Source organism: Prunus dulcis, chromosome 7 (genome assembly GCF_902201215.1).
Source record: "Prunus dulcis chromosome 7, ALMONDv2, whole genome shotgun sequence".
In the NCBI taxonomy this organism is placed as follows: Eukaryota; Viridiplantae; Streptophyta; class Magnoliopsida; order Rosales; family Rosaceae; genus Prunus; species Prunus dulcis.
Window position 1 is genome coordinate 9,617,420 of NC_047656.1, and position 18,130 is coordinate 9,635,549.

Sequence of the window (18,130 nt, forward strand, 5' to 3'; positions counted from 1 at the left end):
GAAATTATTGTTGAGAATAAGCGTTATCTTAAAATAATAGTGATGAAACATGCATGGTTGTCAAAATGCATTCCATACTCTAAACCTCAATTGACAGGTTTCTGTTGAACCTTTGCGTCTGGACAGAAAAACATCTCCAAATGATGTTTGCAAACTCCGAAAAAATAATATTTCGGTCTTGACCTTCTAATCCTTACCGTCAATAATATTGTTACACATGTTATTGTTTTTGTATTTTGTCATTATTTTTAATATTAGAATGATTGTTTGGTTGTTGAGTTTTTTTTTTTTTTAATACAAGCGATAGTCTAAACTATAAGGTTGTTGAGTTTTTAAATGTAAGAAGAGAATGCTTGTTTGGTTGTGTGTTCAGTAAATTTGATCAAAATTACACATGTAATAATGTAATTAGATCACGGGAAGTTAAGAATGGGAAGGTCATGACATCTCTAAACCCTTTGAAAATTAGGCAAATATATGTAGTCTCTAAACTAAAGCCAACCCAATCCAACATCAACAATATCATATGCACACAAAAAAAACAATATATGCATTTGGCTTAAGCAAATGACAAAAGAGAGGATAAGTAAATACATAAAGAGGTATTCTAATAATATGCAGTAAAGATGGCAGATGCTTTGGCAAATATTGGACATAAGTATGATCAGTCACATATATGGTTCACTAATTTTCCCTTTAATGTAGCTTGTAAAATTAAAGATGATGTTCGGTCCTGAAATGTTTCGAATATAAGTTTTCATTTTAAAAAGGAAAAGAAGAAAAAAGTGAAGATGAAAAAGCCCATATCAAAGTCACAAGCTACAATCAGCCCAAGAAGTCAGATCCGACCCGTTTAGGATCTCTAAAGAGAAACACAACTGAGATGAGAAGTGACCAGTCGCACAGGATTAAGCAAACTTGAATGACACAAAGCGTAGAAGAAGCTTACGGATTATAAGCACAAAAGAAGAAGCAAAAACCTTTTGGAACAATTTCTTATCTATATATCCATTGCTTCTTCATTGCGTAATGTCTTTTCTTTATTTGCGTAATGTCTTTTCTTTATTTGTTGGGTTCATTGCTCTGCTGCACTGAAACGTGATTTTGATGCAGGTATATTATCTTTGCTTCCAGACCCTTCCTTCCTCTTCCAGAGAATTCTCATATACTTATTATACTTCTATATATATAAAGCTATGCTCTAAAATAATTTTCTTCTTTATGCAGGTGAGTTCCAATTTCCACAGGTATTGCCTTCCAGTTTTTATTTTATTTATTCAAATCCTTCTTCACAATATAAGCATTTTGTTTTCTTGTTGTTGTGTGTTTACCTTCTTGCATTTTTTGCCTTCAGCCTCAGGTTCCTCCAAAGCTAATTGCAATTTGAAGCTTATATGAACAATATAAATTTGGGTTTATATATATATATATATATATATATATATATATATATTTATATTTATATATTTTAAATAAAAAAAATTTCTTGATTTTCATGAGTGTCTGTATGTTGGGTTACGGGCTACGGTGATTGACTGAGGACAAGTGTTTGTTGGCTGCCTTAATTGCATAATGTTGGCTTGTAGGATTGGTTGGTGAGATTTTAGAGGATTTTGCCTGGTGATTTCTAATTTCCATAGTTGAGAGTATTTTTTATTGATGGAACAGAGTATGCTTGGTTATTCTTATTAGGATATAAGATGTGGGCTGTGGGGGTTTCAAGTTCCTTCACTTGTGTTTGTTGTATTGTGTGTGAATATTGTTATGAGCACTGAATTCTTATTTTACGTTATGCCTGTATATTGCTTAGCCTTTAAATTTATTTGTTTAGTATGATTGAAATGAGGGTAGTTTCTAATTTCACTAAAAAAACTGGAATTTTCTGACTCATAGTAGTGTATTTAAGAGAGGAGCAGAAGATATGTAGATTGGAGACTTATCATATATTGTCATTTAGATTTATGCATAGCTTCTAAACATTAGTAATAGTTGGCGTGCATCCTAGAAGTTTAATTGTTGGGAACAGCTATGAACCGAAAAACTTTGTCATGGAATTGAAGCAGAGTTCAGGTGTTCAAATCTTGCAATTGCAACCTCCCAGTCCATGTGTTAGGCTTTCTAGTGGTGGGAATTGGCCAATGCATACAGGATGGATAGTGTTATGCTTGTCCCAGGTTCTTTACAAGAAGGTTGTTGTTTTGGTGTGAAAACTGTCATTACTAAAGGCTCAAAAATTGGGTCAATAGGAGTTTCTAACTTAGTGTTAGGAATTGATTTACAAGAGAAATGTTAGTTCAGAAGTTAAGCTGGTACATAAGCATAATGACCTATCCATTGTGTATTTCTCGTCTGATGTCTCACTGATTGTTTAGTAGCTTATATTTCATATTTAATTCATATTTGAAAATCCTTTACCCTTTTTTATTCTTTCTATAACACGTATTTTACTGGTAGGGAGGATCTCTGTTTATGTGAAATGGCATGAAGGTAAATCTTGATTATCAAGGTAATTTGATGTTTTACATAACTTTGGTTTCATTGCTTCCTTTTTATGTATTTATTTCTTCTTATTTGTCATTGGCTTCCGTTGTTGGGGTTAACAAACCTAATTATACTGAGATTTTAGAGCGTTGGGTTGATAATTGAGACAACAGAGCCGCAATTTAATTTATTATTTCGCTGGTCTTCTGGTTTTCACAAGAACCAAATGCTAAATATTGCTTCATAGCATCAAGGGGAGATCCTTATTCTCATTCAACCTGAGATTTTTTTATACTAAAGTTCTGGCCTTAAGAGAAACATTGATAATATGCAGAGATGAAACTGTCAATTGACAATAGCCAGGTGTCTTGCAATTTACGTAGAATCTATTCTCATTAGGCGAATGTCTCCATGATTCTTGTAAAAGATTAAAAATAATAACAATAAAATTCTTGTAGAAGCTTGACTGAGTAAACCTTTACCCATTTAATAAAAGGAGTATGTGCAGTCCTAAATAATAAAAAACCTTTGGATGTTGGGTTTTTTATGTTGCTGATATTTAACTCTCCTCTGCCTTTCTAGATTGATTTAAATTGTAAAAGTAGTAGTTCTGTAAATGGATAGGTTTCCATTCAATTATGAAATGATGCTAATGTGCAAATGGCATTCTTCTTGTGCCTTAGGTTTTGTTAACACGATTGTTTGTCCTCCCATCAACCATTCTCCAAAGAATGTGGTCTGCCTGAGTGGCTGTACCCAAATACAGATGGGGAGTAAGATCTGTAGTGTGGTGTCACAAGGAGCATCCAGTTCATGTTGTAAAGGTCTGCAGACAGGGAAAACAGGGACAAAAATTTTCAGTTTGCCTCTCTCCAAGAATCGTCCAACCAATATTGGCCAAACATCCCATGGAAACTGTTTCAGGTTTTTCTTCTCCAAGGATTCACGGTCATTAACTGTTAATGCTGGAGGACCTAATAAAGGAAGTCTTGAAATATCATTGGCATGTCGGGGTATGAATACCAGGCTTTTGGTTCCAAGACAAGGAATGCTTCCCAAAATCAAGTGTAATGTGGGCCCAGTATCTTGGCCACAGGCATGTGCCTCTGCTGGTTTAATATTTGGATTGTTGGTCTGTAATTGTTCAGGACCAGCACATGCTGAAGCAGCTCACAGGGAGGATGAGGAAGATGACAATGATTTATCATATGTGAAATTCTCACATGGGAAAAAAGTTTACACTGACTACTCTATTATTGGTGAGCACATGGTCTTCCTAGTTTTCGTAATGTCTTTTATTGATAATGAAAACCGTAATTTGTAGCTGGTGTTTAAATGCTTCTATTTTTTATACTACTTAGTGCATAGTGTAACTTCTCCACATCCACAGGAATACCTGGAGATGGGAGGTGCTTATTCCGCTCTGTTGCTCATGGGGCTTATTTACGAGCTGGGAAAGCAGCTCCTGCAGAGAGCCTTCAGAGAGAATTAGCAGATGACTTGAGAGCTCGGGTAAGTCTTTGTTTTCTATTATTATGGTAGTGAATTCAAATTTTCTTTCATTCTTTAAAAGAAAGAAAAAAGAAATGGCGATTGTTTTTATAATTCACTCATTGGGTAGAGTTGCTTTTAATTTTTGGTTTCCCTACTCTAAACCTCGCTTGTATACATAATATTCAAGCTTTTTACCTCTTCCCACCCACCCTGCTGGGCCTGCCCATGCACTTTCTAAGCCAAAGCCTAGGCCTAAAAAATAATTATAGAATCTTGATAATATATTGTCTAATTTTGTGCATGTCTTCACAAAGGAGGCACATGGGGTATAGGGAAATGTAATGCCGTTCACATTATTTGCAATAATTTGCGTTAACAGGCCCCTGATTTGTTGGCTTGTCAAATTTTTAGGTAGCAGATGAGTTTATCAAAAGGAGGGAAGAGACAGAATGGTGAGTTTTCTGATTGTGAGAACAAACATACATTTTGACAACCTTGTATGCTCAATCACATTTTCTTATATTATACTAAAAGAATTGTGTGTCATAATCTTGAATAAGGATATAGGGAGGATTATATATGATGGGCAACTCACAATTTTATGGATTTGATTGGGTAAAGTGACGGCATTAGGGACTTAGTTTGAGTTGATTCTTGGATTGACATATATAAACGAGCTAAGATGTAATGCCTTTAGAAAATGAAATATTGAAACCCTAGATGCTTCCCGAGCTAAGATGTAACTCCTTTAGACATAGAAATATTGAAACCCTAGATGCCCCGCCCTCTTGTTCTTCTTTGTCCTCTCCCTCTTTTTCTTCTCTCTTTTTCCCTCCCTTTCTTTCTCCCCCTCTTCTATTTTCCCATTGGTAATTAATATATGAAGCAAATCATGGAAGCAAGTTCCAAATGAATAATCCTTACTTATGCGGTGAAGACCCATGGATGGACCTCATGGTGGTTTTGTGCTTGGCCAAAAACTAAAGTTGCATAATTTTTTTAGTTAGTTGTGCCTATGTATAGGTGGTGACTTAGTTACTTTAGAATCAGATAGCTTGTAGTTGTAGGACCAGACCATGTGACATTCATCTTGCCCAATCGGCAGTGATCTTATGAGGACATGTTTCAAAAAATTTGTTGATGGACTTGTATTTGATGTCTTTATACAGGTTTGTTGAAGGTGATTTTGACACGTATGTTTCCCAAATAAGAAGGCCACATGTATGGGGAGGTGAGCCTGAATTGTTCATGGCTTCACATGTTCTCAAGTAAGTCGTCTCTTCGTGTGCGTGTGTGTGCCAGTGTAATTATAGAAACGTTGATATAGTAAAAACCCTATAACCATACAAAACATAGTTTACCCTTTATACAATTTTGTTATATTGCATATTGTTTTATTGTTGGGCATTGAAATGATGTAACACTTGATCACTGCAGGATGCCAATCACAGTGTACATGTATGATGAAAAGGCTGGTGGGTTGATAACCATTGCTGAGTATGGGCAAGAATATGGAAAGGAAAATGCCATCAAAGTTCTCTACCACGGGTTTGGCCATTACGATGCCTTGCGTATTCCCGGAAAGAATGGTGGTAGATCTAGGCTTTAGCATATGCTGCATGATGTATTTGACAAAGAGTGGGATGAATAATATCTTTGAAATAATAATATCCAACTCAACACCATGTACATGTGCATCTTATGTTGTACTGAAGGACTTCTTTTCTTGGTTTTAAAGGAGACTTTGAAGAACTTTACTTTCATGATTGTTAATACATTATGACTGCTAATACAATTTTGTACTAGATTTATATTCCACTTTTTATTCTACATTACTGCACTGTAGTGAATTACATTCCTCATTGTCATTAGACTTTTGCACCCCAATTACACACATCAACAAAAGAGCCTATCTCATAGATTTCATCATCATATTCATGCCAGAATAAGCAGATTTGAATAGACATGATAAACTCAATAAATAAAAGTTAGAATTTTAAATTTTGAGTTTTGAGTTTTGTTTCATGAGAAAATTGGGTGTGCATTATTTAGAGGCAAATTCAGGGGTGTGCACAAAATTTCCCCAGAAAAAAAAGAATAGGAATTTGGGACTTCAAATTAGGGATTGGCAAAGTTCCTAATGAGACCTTGGTATGAGAAATACTACTTGTGTATCTTCCATTTTCTCTTCTTTTTTTTTCTTTTTTTTAAAAGGTATATGGGTTTAGGATTTTTTTTATTTTTTTTCTAAAATATTTGAGTTTAGAATTTAAGGTTTAGGATTTATGGTATAAGGTTTAGGTCGCCTGACCTCGCCTACACAAGGCCAATTCCGACTCCTAATTTTCTGGGAATCTGGGCCTCCAAATAATCTGAGAATCTGGGCCTCCAAACAGAGAGCCCAAACCGAATTATAACGAGTCTTTTTTCTTTTTCTTTTTTCCGGGCACAAAATATGACGAGTTTATTTCTACGTGTGCCTTAACCTCCCTAAAACCCCTCTTCCTCTTTCTCTGCTGCCGCTGCTGCACCACTTTGTGGTCTTCCCTCCATCTCTGAGTCTCACCCTTCCTTCCATCTCAGTCATCATCTTGCTCGGTAATTATTTTCTTATTACTTTTCTTTGAGTTTTAGTATTAAATTAAACGAAATGCATCGGCTGTAGTTGATTGGCATCAATTTGATATATCGTTATTTACTTTTTCTGTTTGAGCTGTCTAGATAGTATGTGTGTGAGGGTTGAGTCTCAAATTTGGCCTGCTTGAAATGACTGCCCTGGCTTTTTTATTTGATTATTTATGTTGAATTTGGAAATTTCCAGCTTCTTAAAGCTGTCTGTTTTTGCTATGATTCAGTTTAAACATGTTCTATTTGATTTCATCTATAAGTATAATGGTTAATGTTTATATTGCTCTGAAAAACTGGATTGGTTTCAATGGCAATTTTTAATCTTTTTATATGTTTTTTTGTAGCAAGAAAACGAATCATCTAGTCCAAGGTCGGATTGGGTTTATTGAAAAACCTACCAACCGTCGTACAAGCCTAGAGAAATAAGTGCGTGCATGAATTAGGCACCAGTTATTCGCTGCATAAAGTGAGAGAAAGAGGGAAGTGATAAAGGAATGGAGATAAATTTGGGGCAATTGGCGTTTGACATTGATTTTCATCCATCACAGCAGTTGGTGACTACAGGTCTTATCAACGGAGAACTTCATTTGTACCGATACACGTCTGATTCCATACCAGAAAGGTCAATATTTTCTGAAGTTCTCTTTTCTTAGTTCTCTCTATTACTCGTTTGAGTTCTTATATAAGATGATGATGATATTAGGGTGTTGCAAGTTCAAGCACACAGTGAATCTTGCAGAGCTGCTCGGTTCATCAACAATGGCCATGGTATTCTTAAGTGTTAGTTATTTGATATTGTTATTGTACCATAACTAGTTGTGCTAATAAGAAGCTACTTATGGATTATATTAGCCATTTTGACGGGGTCTCCCGACTGCTCAATTCTTGCAACCGATGTGGAAACTGGTGCTGCTGTTGCTCGCCTCGAAGATGCTCATGGGTCTCTCTCTGCTCTGTTATCAGTCAGTTCTCAAGATTGCTCATTTTAGTCATAATCTGAACATTACCTTCATCTGATGCAGGTGTGCAGTCAATAAGCTTATCAACTTGACGGAGTCTACGGTTGCCTCTGGAGATGACGAAGGCTGTATTAAGGTCATTTTGTGTTCCTTGTGCTTCCTTTTCTGTTGTTTTTACTGTTTTTTTCATTTGTTTGACGTTTTTTATTGTGCAGGTGTGGGATACCAGACAACAATCTTGCTGCAATTCTTTCAAAGTTCATGAAGAGTACATTTCTGATATGACTTTTGCAGCTGATTCCATGAAACTCCTGGGAACTAGGTATTCCCTACTTGCCCTTTTATTTTTTTGGTATTCCCTTTACTCTGCAAATGCAATACCATCAAAAGTTGTTTATTTATATTTATTCTTTTGCATTGTTAAGTGGAGATGGGACTCTTTCTGTTTGCAATCTTCGAAGAAATAAAGTAAGGGTTTTCTTTCTGAAACTGTCATAAGATACAAGCTCAACGCTCATAGTGGATTCCTAAAGCATTTTTAATTTAACTTGTTGGTTCTACGGTTATGACAGGTCCAAGCTCAATCTGAATTTTCAGAAGAGGAGCTACTGTCTGTGGTTATCATGAAGGTTGCATTGCTTTCTCCTTTCTCTTTAAGCTCTTCTAGTAATTTTATGGTTTCATCAAAATCATATAAATTTCCCTCTTGCTTTTCTTCTCCTTTTTTTTTTTATCAAACCTCTTTTTCATTTTTTTCATGTGGTCAGAATGGTCGGAAAGTTGTTTGCAGCTCACACATTGGGAATCTATTATTGTATTCATGGGGTTGTTTCAATGATTGCAGGTATATTATTATAATTTTTAACCATGTATGAAAAACTGAAAATTGCAGTTGATGGGTAACCAAGTTTGTTAGAGATTCTGTCTTTAATCATGATAGAAAGACTTTCAATTTTATAACTCTTCTCTCTCTCTCTCTCTCTCCCCCCACTGATTTTTCCTTATGGATGATCCTTTGAATTCCAGTGATCGGTTTGTTGATCTCTCTCCCAATTCTGTTGATGTTTTGCTGAAGGTGAGTAGGTCATTTATCTATTTTACCTCTGTTGGAATTTAATTCTTCTAAGAGTTTGTTTGTTGAAGCATTTTTAAATTTCTTGGGTCAGCTTGATGAAGATAGGTTGATCACTGGATCTGAGACTGGACTTATCAGGTGAAATTTCATGCAGAATCAATTAATTATAATTTCTTTGTTTTTATTAACTTTTTTAACATTAAGGTTAATTTCCAACAAATTTCTTTCAGCCTAGTAGGTATATTACCCAACAGAGTCATACAACCAATTGCGGAGCACTCAGAATATCCTGTTGAGGGTCTTGGTAATGCATTCTTTTCTTTTCTAGAGGATTGAGTAATCAAAGTGTATTTCTTTATTCCATTTTTCTCCTTGTTTTGAGGAAGATTGAGGTTTTTCTAATGGATAATTATTCACAGAAAAGCCATTATGGTGATAGACTCATTTATAACGACCATACAAGTAGGGCTTTTTAACATGTATGGTCTATTGATGATCTTAGTTGACTGTGGCCTCATTGTTGAATCTTTACCATCAACCAAAAATCAAATTTTCTTATCTGTTTTTATATATTTATTAAATTTATACTCTAGCCGTGTAGGTCTCTCCTTGAATCTGCAACTTATCTCCTTAGGTTGCGGTTAGTTGACAAGCTGTCTTGTTTGGTTTTGTAGCCTTTTCCCATGATAAAAAGTTTCTGGGCAGTATAGCACATGATCAGATGTTGAAGGTCTCTCTCTCTCTCTCTACTTTGCTTATATTCTGTACCCTGGGAAGTAAAGAATTGTGAAGTAACCTTGTTTCTTTAATACGTTATCTTTTGTGAAAAATTGCTTTTATCTCTTAGTCACCTTTATGGCTTCTTGCTTACAAAGTTTTTAAGTCTATATGTGTAATAGTTTTCAACATACTTTCTGGTGATATGTATTCTTAGTGGTTTTATGATTTCACTCTTGACAATTGTTTCATGCAGCTATGGGATATGGATGACTTATTGCAAGGTTCCACAAAGACTTTAAAGCATCAAGCAGCTGTGGAAGACAGTGATAGTGATGAGATGGATATGGATAATAATCCTCCAAAGTCTAAGAAAGGTATTTACTCTTATTTAATAAAAAACTATCTTGCATCGTCCATAGATGCCCTTGCCCTGGACATAGTCGTGAGTTTTGGAAGAACTACCCTTAAGCTTTCATATATGCCCGTCACATTATTTAGAGATTTTTAAGCTAACATAACTGGCAAATGATTGATTCTTTTGCATCATGTTGGGTCTCACTTTGTTGCCGCTTTCTTAGAAAAACTAAATTGATCAGAATCTTTTTAAACAAAGTAAACAGTTTTTAAATCTTTCATAAGGATCTAATAAAATAACTCCTTTTTAAAATCAGAATTATCCCCTCTTTCTAATTGGTTTGTGGAAAGAAAAAAAAAAGAGAGAGAGGTTCTTTGCTGGCTACTGGTCCAGGCGGTTAGGTTTGCCGCTGCTTTTATAACTCAAGAAAAGCAAATTCAAAGTACTCATTCCATGCAGAGAGCAAATTCAGTCCAGTGCAAGCAATTTAGTCCGAGTGTTTCCAAATGCTGTGTAAAACCACAGCGGTCAGAGCCTACTAACGTGTGCCTTTTGCATGCTGAGTGTCTAAAGGAATAAAGCATGGATCAAATATTTGATTACGTTGTGGCTCAAAACCAATGACAATATCATATTATTGAAAGCATTTTTCTGGGTTGTAATTAATTGATGTTACAATCTTTGCAGGGACAAAGAGGAAAAATGCAAGCAAAGATCACGTTTCGGGCAGTTCAAACAATTTTTTTGCTGATTTACAGATGGATGGTTGAATGCGATGTGTTCAACTTTGGTACAACATTTTCGTCCACAAACAAGTGCCTAATGCTATACCTGTTAATCATCATTCTCGTGCTTTAGGGGATTGTAGAATTTCAGTTTTGGTTTTTGTTTTCTTTTATGATGTGAGGTAGGGCTGCTAAAAATGTTTTTCACTTGCAGATTGGCAGCGTCCACAAGTAATTTATGGTATTTCACCCATTAGCTTGGTAGCACTGGTTTTCGGCTTTTCCAAATGAAAGTTCGGGTTTCAAAACAAATTGACCCAACCTGGGACGAATTCGGGCTAGGCTTGGGTTGCCCAGCTTTATCCATTTTGCAACCTCAGCCCATGGGCTCAATCCAACACCAACCTATTTTACAAAGGAAAGTTTACACAAATATTCATGTCTTGGGATTTTGAACCTCTGTCCAGATGAATGGAGGTAGAAAAGTTTAACCAACTGAGCTACACTCAACTGGCGCATATTTTACAATGCTAACATTCCTTTCATTTAGGAAGGACAATATGTTGATTCATTCCAAAACTAAGCAAATTACTAAACAAGTTACTTCCCCTCCAAAGTTGAAACTAAGAAAAATAATGCACAAGAAAGGATGGGGTGTTCAAAACGTTTAAACTAGGGTATGAGGAGTAATTGTTTTTGCTGGGTAACTACTTAATCATCCGAAAATGTATGCATATTTTGTACCAGAATTTTTTTTTTTTTATAGAGGCAAGGCCTCAACATAACCCAATGCATTCATAGCAGGAGACCAAATTATGAGATATGTTATAAGCCCGGTCCAAATTACAGAGTGGATTTTGTCTATCATAAATGGTGGAGCCCAATGACTCTGAATTCCAACCCACGTGGAAATGGCTTCGTGCTGAGTATCTAAGCAGACACTGAAATGATGGGTTATAGTGAGTGGTTGAGGATCAGATTGAACCCCTCATTATAGAAGTTAATGTATCTAAGATGCTTCGTAATTCAAATCTTTTTAATTCTCCTTCCTTTAAAAAATATATATATATATTTTTATAAATAAGCGATAATCTAAACGAGAGGGGGTTTCTGAGACACACACAACTGATGCCATGTTCATGACATAAATTTGTTTTCTGAATTTGATTTTCTTTTTTTCAAGTGAAAAAATGTTCATAAAAAAATAATAACTCGAGAAAATTAATGGTAAAATAAATCGAGGTTATGGTTAAATAATAAATGAACTTGGATTTGAAGGAAAAAATTAATTAAGATCTAGTATGTAGAGGAAAACTGTTTGAGACCTTTGTGTTTTTGTCTCGTCGTATAAAACAAAGGGACGGATACAGTGTGTGGAAGGAAGCCACAGAATCCCACTATCAATTTGAATCTCAAAACTTCTGATGGACTTTACATAAATAGCCTTGGTTCGTGGACACTGAAAAGTGTGTCACAAGCAAGCATGCTTGCACCCGCATGTGTAAATTGTGTCCTTGTCAAATGATTTTCTGACACCCTCCCTAAATTACAAACCACTTTTTCGGGAAATTTGTTGGCTACTAGTACCATGGTAGAAATATCAAGTGAACGTAAAATTGTTCAACATAACTATGTATATCAATTTCTTTCTAAGAAAATTTGTGGTCAATTTGAAATGCCCTTTTTACAATTAATATCACAGGATGTTTTCCATTTTGAAGTGTGAAGATCGGAAACTATGTGTACATAAACTACTACATTCTTTTGTCTCGTGTTTTTTGTTTTTTTTTAGTATATAACAATAGTCGAAAATAGATGGGAATGAGTTTTTCACACACACTACTAAGATACTATGAGAGTTCGAACTTGAAACTCCTGATCTATAAGTCAATATTTTTTTTCAATATTTTTTTTAGTATTATGGCTATGAATTTGAATTTGAGGAAAATAGATAAAATCGGTGCCATGCCATTACGTCGTTTTGAAAATAAAATAAAGGCCACAATAAGAAGAACAGTACGAAAGAAAAACAGATTGAATTATCCATTTTGGTTGGTTTATAATAAGCAATCAATCTAAAATTCAGCTCGGTGCTTGTTTTGTTTTGAATTAACAAATTTTAATCACGTTTTGTTTTTTTGTTATGAAGGGATTGGAAATTGTCATGACCTGCATGTTAAACCAATTCAAAATAATCCAAGCTTCATAAGTGACCAAAATATTGTATAAAAATAAGCAAATTAGATTAAAGATTATGCTCAGTCTCTCAGTGCATAAACAGCCTAATTGCTCAGACAAAATTCAAACCTCCTCGAGTTCTCCCCCCACCAAACCAAACCACTCTCCACAATTCAAACTCACCACTTCTTCTTCTTCCTCCTTCTTCTTTGTAATCACTCAGCTTCTTCATCAACTCCTCTGCTGTAAAAACAGAGCACCATATGAACCAGTAGAGAGAGACACACTGGCATTTTTTAATTTCCCAACAATTACATAAATAAAGATGCTTCTTTTTCTACACATTGCTTTGCTTCTTCTCATTGCTGAAGTTGTGCTGTGTCTCAACCCAGATGGTCTCTCCCTCCTCGCCCTCAAATCCGCAATTGAAACCGACCCCACCCGCGTCCTCGACTCCTGGTTCGACTCCGACCCGACCCCCTGCCACTGGCACGGCGTCGTTTGCACCCGCAACCGAGTCACTGACCTCTTACTCAGCGACAAAGGCTTCTCCGGCTACATTCCCTCCGAACTCGGTCACCTCGACTCGCTCAAGCGACTCAGTCTGTCCAGAAACAACTTCTCCAAGCTCATCCCGGCCCACCTCTTCAACGCCACCAACCTCATTTCTCTGGACCTCTCTCGAAACTCCTTCGTCGGCCCAGTTCCGGCCCAAATCGAAGCCCTCAAAGCCCTAAAACACCTCGATTTGTCTTCTAATTTCCTCAACGGCTCCCTCCCCGAGTCTCTCGCCGAGCTCCCGTCCCTCGCCGGAACCCTTAACCTCTCGTACAACAAATTTTCAGGCGAGGTTCCGGCGTCATACGGACGGCTTCCGGTGCTAGTGAGCCTGGACCTCCGGCACAACAATCTCACTGGAAAAGTGCCTCAGGTGGGATCGCTTGTGAACCAGGGCCCCACCGCATTCTCCGGCAACCCTAGCCTCTGCGGGTTTCCGTTGGAGATTCCGTGCCCGGAAGCTCAAAACCCAAACGCCTCCAAAAGCGGAGCCGAGGACGTTCAAAAGCCTCTCAACACCGACCCGAGCTTGGTGAATGGGGTCGAGGAAAGAGAAAATCGAAGAGGTGGGTCGGTGACGGTTCCGATCATTTCGGGCCTGTCAGTGGTGATCGGGGCCGTCTCGGTTTCGGTGTGGCTGCTTCGGATAAGGAGGAGGGCCAAGGAGGTCAAAACGGTAAGAGAGAAAGTGGAAAAGGCGGTGGTGGTTGTTGAGGACGAGGGGGAGGGGCAAAATGGTAAATTCGTGGTGCTGGATGAGGGGTTTGGGTTGGAATTAGAGGATTTATTGAGGGCATCGGCGTACGTGGTGGGGAAGAGCAGGAGTGGGATTACGTACAGGGTCGTCGCCGGGACTGCTGGGAAGGGATACGGTGCGGCGCCGGCAGTTGTGGCCGTGAGGAGGCTGAGCGAGGGTGACGCCACGTGGCGGTTGAAGGAGTTTGAGGCTGAGGTGGAGGCCATAGGGAAGGTAGTCCACCCGAATATTGTACGCTTGAGAGCATATTATTATGCGAATGATGAGAAACTTCTGGTCACTGATTTCATTCGCAATGGCAGCTTGTACAATGCACTCCACGGTAATTTTCCTTCCTTTGTTGGGTTTTTTAATTTTCAAATATTTTAAGTATTTTTTCGACGGTTAAATTTTTTTTGTGTAGAGGTAGTCTATTTATTTTTAATTTTATTCGTAAAGAGGCGAATTCAAATTTAGACACTTTTAATTTGTAAATGTTGAGAAAAATTGCACACTAGATCAAGTGCTAGTTGGTTAAACGCGTTCTTCTTAAGTTAGAAAAAAATTGATTTATGTTGGTTATGTACCAAAGTCAAAATACAAATTATATATGTCATATTTCTGTGCTATTATTTTCATCTTTCATTTCATTCCATTCCATTCTTTGTGCTGTTCTTTAGAAAACAACAAATTGGTAAATCAATTAGGTTTCATTACCTTATAAAACACTCAGACAATGATATCATGGGTCCCAAAAAGCTTTTAGGTTGCCCAATGCAATTAATCATTTCATGTTTGCTACCCAGCATTTGAGTTCACTTTTTATTTTGGCTTTTCCATTGGATTTGAAATCATTGTATCTTCACATGCATGCATAACAATGATTTCTTTTTGCTCATATTACTTGATGCCCCATAAGACCCCAAATTAATATTAATTTTGATTTTGTTTCTTTGCTATTGTTTTGAGGTGATGGTTTTATATTCAGTTGGGTAGACATGTATGGTTTTATAAGATGTGTTGGCTCTTTGTGCTGCTTGTACACTGAAAGGCATGTTACCTAGACATTTATTCACTCTTCAGAGCTACTCTGGTGGCCCCTACTAATCTGTCTGCTTAAATTCAAAGTTATTTAAGACTTCATCATAATGACTGACAGTTGCAGAGTTTTTCTATGCATATGCAATCACAAGCAAATTAGCAGAAAAACTTACTTATAACGGGAATAACACTGTTTTGCTTTCCTGTCCAATAACACAATGACAGCGAAAGCCTGGAAAAACAGTTTTGATGTTATTATAATTCAAAACTGCCTGCACAGATCTACTGCATGTTAATTCTGATTCAGAAATGCACATTTTCAATTGTGTTGCCAAGTTAAAATAAAAGAAGAAATTTTACATTATTTCCCCTTTCTTCCAGAATCTCTTTCTCATTTGCAAATTCTGTTCTCATTTTGTGTCCTTTTGGTGTATATTGCAAAGATGCACCATTTAACTGATGAAGATTTACCTCCAAGTTTTGTAACTGCTCTTTTTAGTTGGCAATATTCTCAAACTTTTGTGGTCATATAATTTATTGCAGGGGTACCATCCACTTATTTGCCTCCATTACCATGGACAGCAAGGTTAAAAATTGCTCAGGGGACCGCTAGGGGATTGATGTACATACATGAACACAGCCCTCGAAAGTATGTTCATGGAAACATTAAATCAACAAAAATACTTCTCAATGATGATCTCCAACCTTACATATCAGGGTTCGGATTGGCACGCCTTATGTTGGGGACCTCAAAGTTCACCACTTCAGCATCCAGAAAACACAACTCAAGCCAATGCATTGGAGCCTCTGGTTTGACTGTTTCAACTTCCTCAACCATTTACTTAGCGCCCGAGGCTCGAATTTCTGGCAGCAAGTTCACTCAGAAATGTGACGTGTACTCTTTTGGGGTTGTGCTCTTGGAGATCTTAACTGGCAGGTTGCCAGACGAAGGGCTCGAAAATGGTGGTAAGGGACTTGAGAGTCTAGTCAGGAAGACATTCAGAGATGAGCGCCCCTTGTCTGAGATTATAGACCCTGTACTTCTGCAAGAGGTTTATGCAAAGAAGCAAGTTGTTGAAGCCTTTCACATTGCCCTTAATTGCACCGAACTCGACCCTGAACTGCGTCCAAGGATGAAAACTGTTTCAGAGAGTCTCGATCGTATTAAATTGCGATGTTAAGAACAGAAACTTAGCTGACCGCTCATCTGGAATTGGTTTTGGTGCTGACAATGGTCTCGAATGGGTGTTTCAATGTAGGTTTTTGTCGATTAGATTGTCAGAAAATCCATTAGCTTGATGGGTTAGATGTATTATATGGGTTCTCTAGTTGAATGCTAATGTTTGAAGATGAGTTCAATAGAGACAGGCATGTATTCGAGTTTGACAACATTCTGGTGGGATTAGGAGGAGAAGAGAGGCTGTTTTCTTTTTCTCTTCTTTAAGACATGTTCTTACCCTATTCTCATCATATTGTCGCAATTCTCCTTTTGCTCTGGTGGTTGGAATTTCTAATGGCTAATGTTGAATAGTATCTCTGTTTTCTTTGAAGTTAACCTGTGCCAAGTGGTCAATGCTCTTATTTTGGCCTTAGAATTTATGATTGAAATTGAGTCCAAGCCACCTCTTACAAGTCCTATTTTTCTAGGGTGAGTTGATAATACATGATATGTTGGACTGTTGTCTAATTTAATAAATGTCATATCTTTTATTTTAGTTTACTAAATAGCGGCCAAAACATTAGTTCAATTTAATTGAAAACGTCTAATCTAGACGGAGCTACCAATCGAGACCAGGATTTACAAATTTTACATGGCTAAGAGATTATTACAATGCAATAGGCTCAGATAAGTTATTAGAAAATAGTATGCTACATGTGGCAGAATCAGTTACAATTGGTTGAGACCGTTGCCTTCAACCAAATTCAGCTGGACAATGGAAAATCTGGTTGATGTGACAGTCATTCTATTAGCAGATGGGGTTGCACTTTCAGAATGTTTGCTAATATGGGCCTGGATCGTAGGAGCTGACAGAATTAACCTAAACTGCTTTGCTTCTAACTAGTCGTCCAATGTAGGAGAAAAACTTAGTTGCAATAGGGATATCATTGTTTTGTTATTTTCAGCCAATAATGCTATGTTATGTGAAAGCGTTATCACGTATGTCATAACATTATTAACCGAAAATAACAAAATAATGCTATTCCCATCTCATGAAAGTCTTTCTCCCAATGCCGCCATACTTGTTTGTTGTAACTTGCAAGTTGCAACTTAGAGGCTATATCTGACGAGGCCCAAAAGCACTGTAAATATCAGTGTATTGATGCAGGCATGAAAGCCCATGTTCATTATCTGAGGGAGGCCCATGCATAATATGCTTAACATGTGTACAATTTGTCTAGTGGTGACATTTTCTGTTTGTGCAATAATAACGTGTCTGGCTAAAGTTTAGCAAAAGATTGGGGTGCACAAAAACTTATCCAAAGAGGTCAAATCAAGTCAATTCGATACGATTTGATTCGATTTTTATACTACAAAACTGTAATCTTAGAACGAATTAAACTATACATGTCATACACATTGATATCAACTATTTAATACTGAAAAATAAAATCCCTAAATTATTCGAATTTGAGGGCATCACTCTCAGCATTTTTCAATCCAAACCATGTACAAATACTGTTCTAATTTTAACCATCTAGGTCCAATAACTAGGTTGAGTTAAGTCTAATGGATTCGTAAGTGTTGGATTTGAACTTAATTCGATGCAATTAGGAGTGGTATGAAACATTTTTTTTTTCTTCTTTTTCAAAAGAATGGAATACTTATATTTGAATAGTGGATTATTATTGTTTTCTCGGATATAAGACAATTAAAGCAAATTGGATCGCGGGCGCCCATAACAAAAGTGGAAGTAACAAAGAATCTTTATAATAAAGGCAGCACCAAATCTTATGGATTCCCTAAATAGAAATTGCTTTCTATGTATCCTCTACAAGACAGGGGAATCATTAAATGAAAGTGATCCTTTAACTTTAAGTGATTTAATTGCCATATTTCGTTCATGCCTCTTTTGGGTCCCACCATTCACTCCCAAAAGCAATAAAAAGAAAAGTGATTTTCCAGCAATACATTTGGCAAACTCTGCTTATATTAGAAGCCCTTTTTAAGAAATTGGCTTT

The 18,130-nt window shown here is 36.8% G+C and overlaps 3 protein-coding genes across 6 annotated transcripts; all 3 read left to right on the top strand.

The window, feature by feature from the left end:
* The first annotated feature begins 806 nt into the window (after positions 1 to 806).
* LOC117636131 (OVARIAN TUMOR DOMAIN-containing deubiquitinating enzyme 4-like) lies at positions 807 to 5,712 on the top strand. 3 transcript variants are annotated; one of them, XM_034370609.1, is made up of 9 exons: positions 908 to 1,113; positions 1,228 to 1,247; positions 2,455 to 2,506; positions 3,165 to 3,494; positions 3,630 to 3,740; positions 3,872 to 3,993; positions 4,387 to 4,427; positions 5,145 to 5,243; positions 5,413 to 5,660. In XM_034370609.1, the coding sequence occupies exons 3-9, from the start codon at positions 2,482 to 2,484 to the stop codon at positions 5,582 to 5,584; spliced, it is 900 nt and encodes a 299-aa protein (XP_034226500.1). In that variant the 5' UTR covers positions 908 to 1,113; positions 1,228 to 1,247; positions 2,455 to 2,481; the 3' UTR covers positions 5,585 to 5,660. The 3 variants fall into 3 exon arrangements, with proteins under 3 accessions (XP_034226498.1, XP_034226500.1, XP_034226499.1); XM_034370607.1 differs by having other exon boundaries at positions 807 to 1,113; positions 3,165 to 3,740; positions 5,413 to 5,712; XM_034370608.1 differs by lacking the exon at positions 1,228 to 1,247 and having other exon boundaries at positions 3,165 to 3,740; positions 5,413 to 5,712.
* Positions 5,713 to 6,435: 723 nt separating this feature from the next.
* LOC117634325 (WD repeat-containing protein 55) lies at positions 6,436 to 10,701 on the top strand. Of its 2 annotated transcripts, XM_034368388.1 has the most exons (15): positions 6,436 to 6,573; positions 6,948 to 7,225; positions 7,307 to 7,371; positions 7,456 to 7,543; positions 7,626 to 7,698; positions 7,778 to 7,884; positions 7,988 to 8,030; positions 8,135 to 8,191; positions 8,330 to 8,406; positions 8,589 to 8,637; positions 8,729 to 8,775; positions 8,868 to 8,941; positions 9,312 to 9,367; positions 9,611 to 9,731; positions 10,400 to 10,701. In XM_034368388.1, the coding sequence occupies exons 2-15, from the start codon at positions 7,098 to 7,100 to the stop codon at positions 10,480 to 10,482; spliced, it is 1,068 nt and encodes a 355-aa protein (XP_034224279.1). In that variant the 5' UTR covers positions 6,436 to 6,573; positions 6,948 to 7,097; the 3' UTR covers positions 10,483 to 10,701. The 2 variants fall into 2 exon arrangements, with proteins under 2 accessions (XP_034224279.1, XP_034224280.1); XM_034368389.1 differs by lacking the exons at positions 7,988 to 8,030; positions 8,135 to 8,191; positions 8,330 to 8,406.
* A 1,969-nt stretch (positions 10,702 to 12,670) lies between these two features.
* Positions 12,671 to 16,549, top strand: LOC117635876 (receptor protein kinase-like protein ZAR1). Its single transcript, XM_034370254.1, has 2 exons — positions 12,671 to 14,252; positions 15,494 to 16,549. The coding sequence occupies exons 1-2, from the start codon at positions 12,941 to 12,943 to the stop codon at positions 16,129 to 16,131; spliced, it is 1,950 nt and encodes a 649-aa protein (XP_034226145.1). The 5' UTR covers positions 12,671 to 12,940; the 3' UTR covers positions 16,132 to 16,549.
* Positions 16,550 to 18,130: the final 1,581 nt, after the last annotated feature.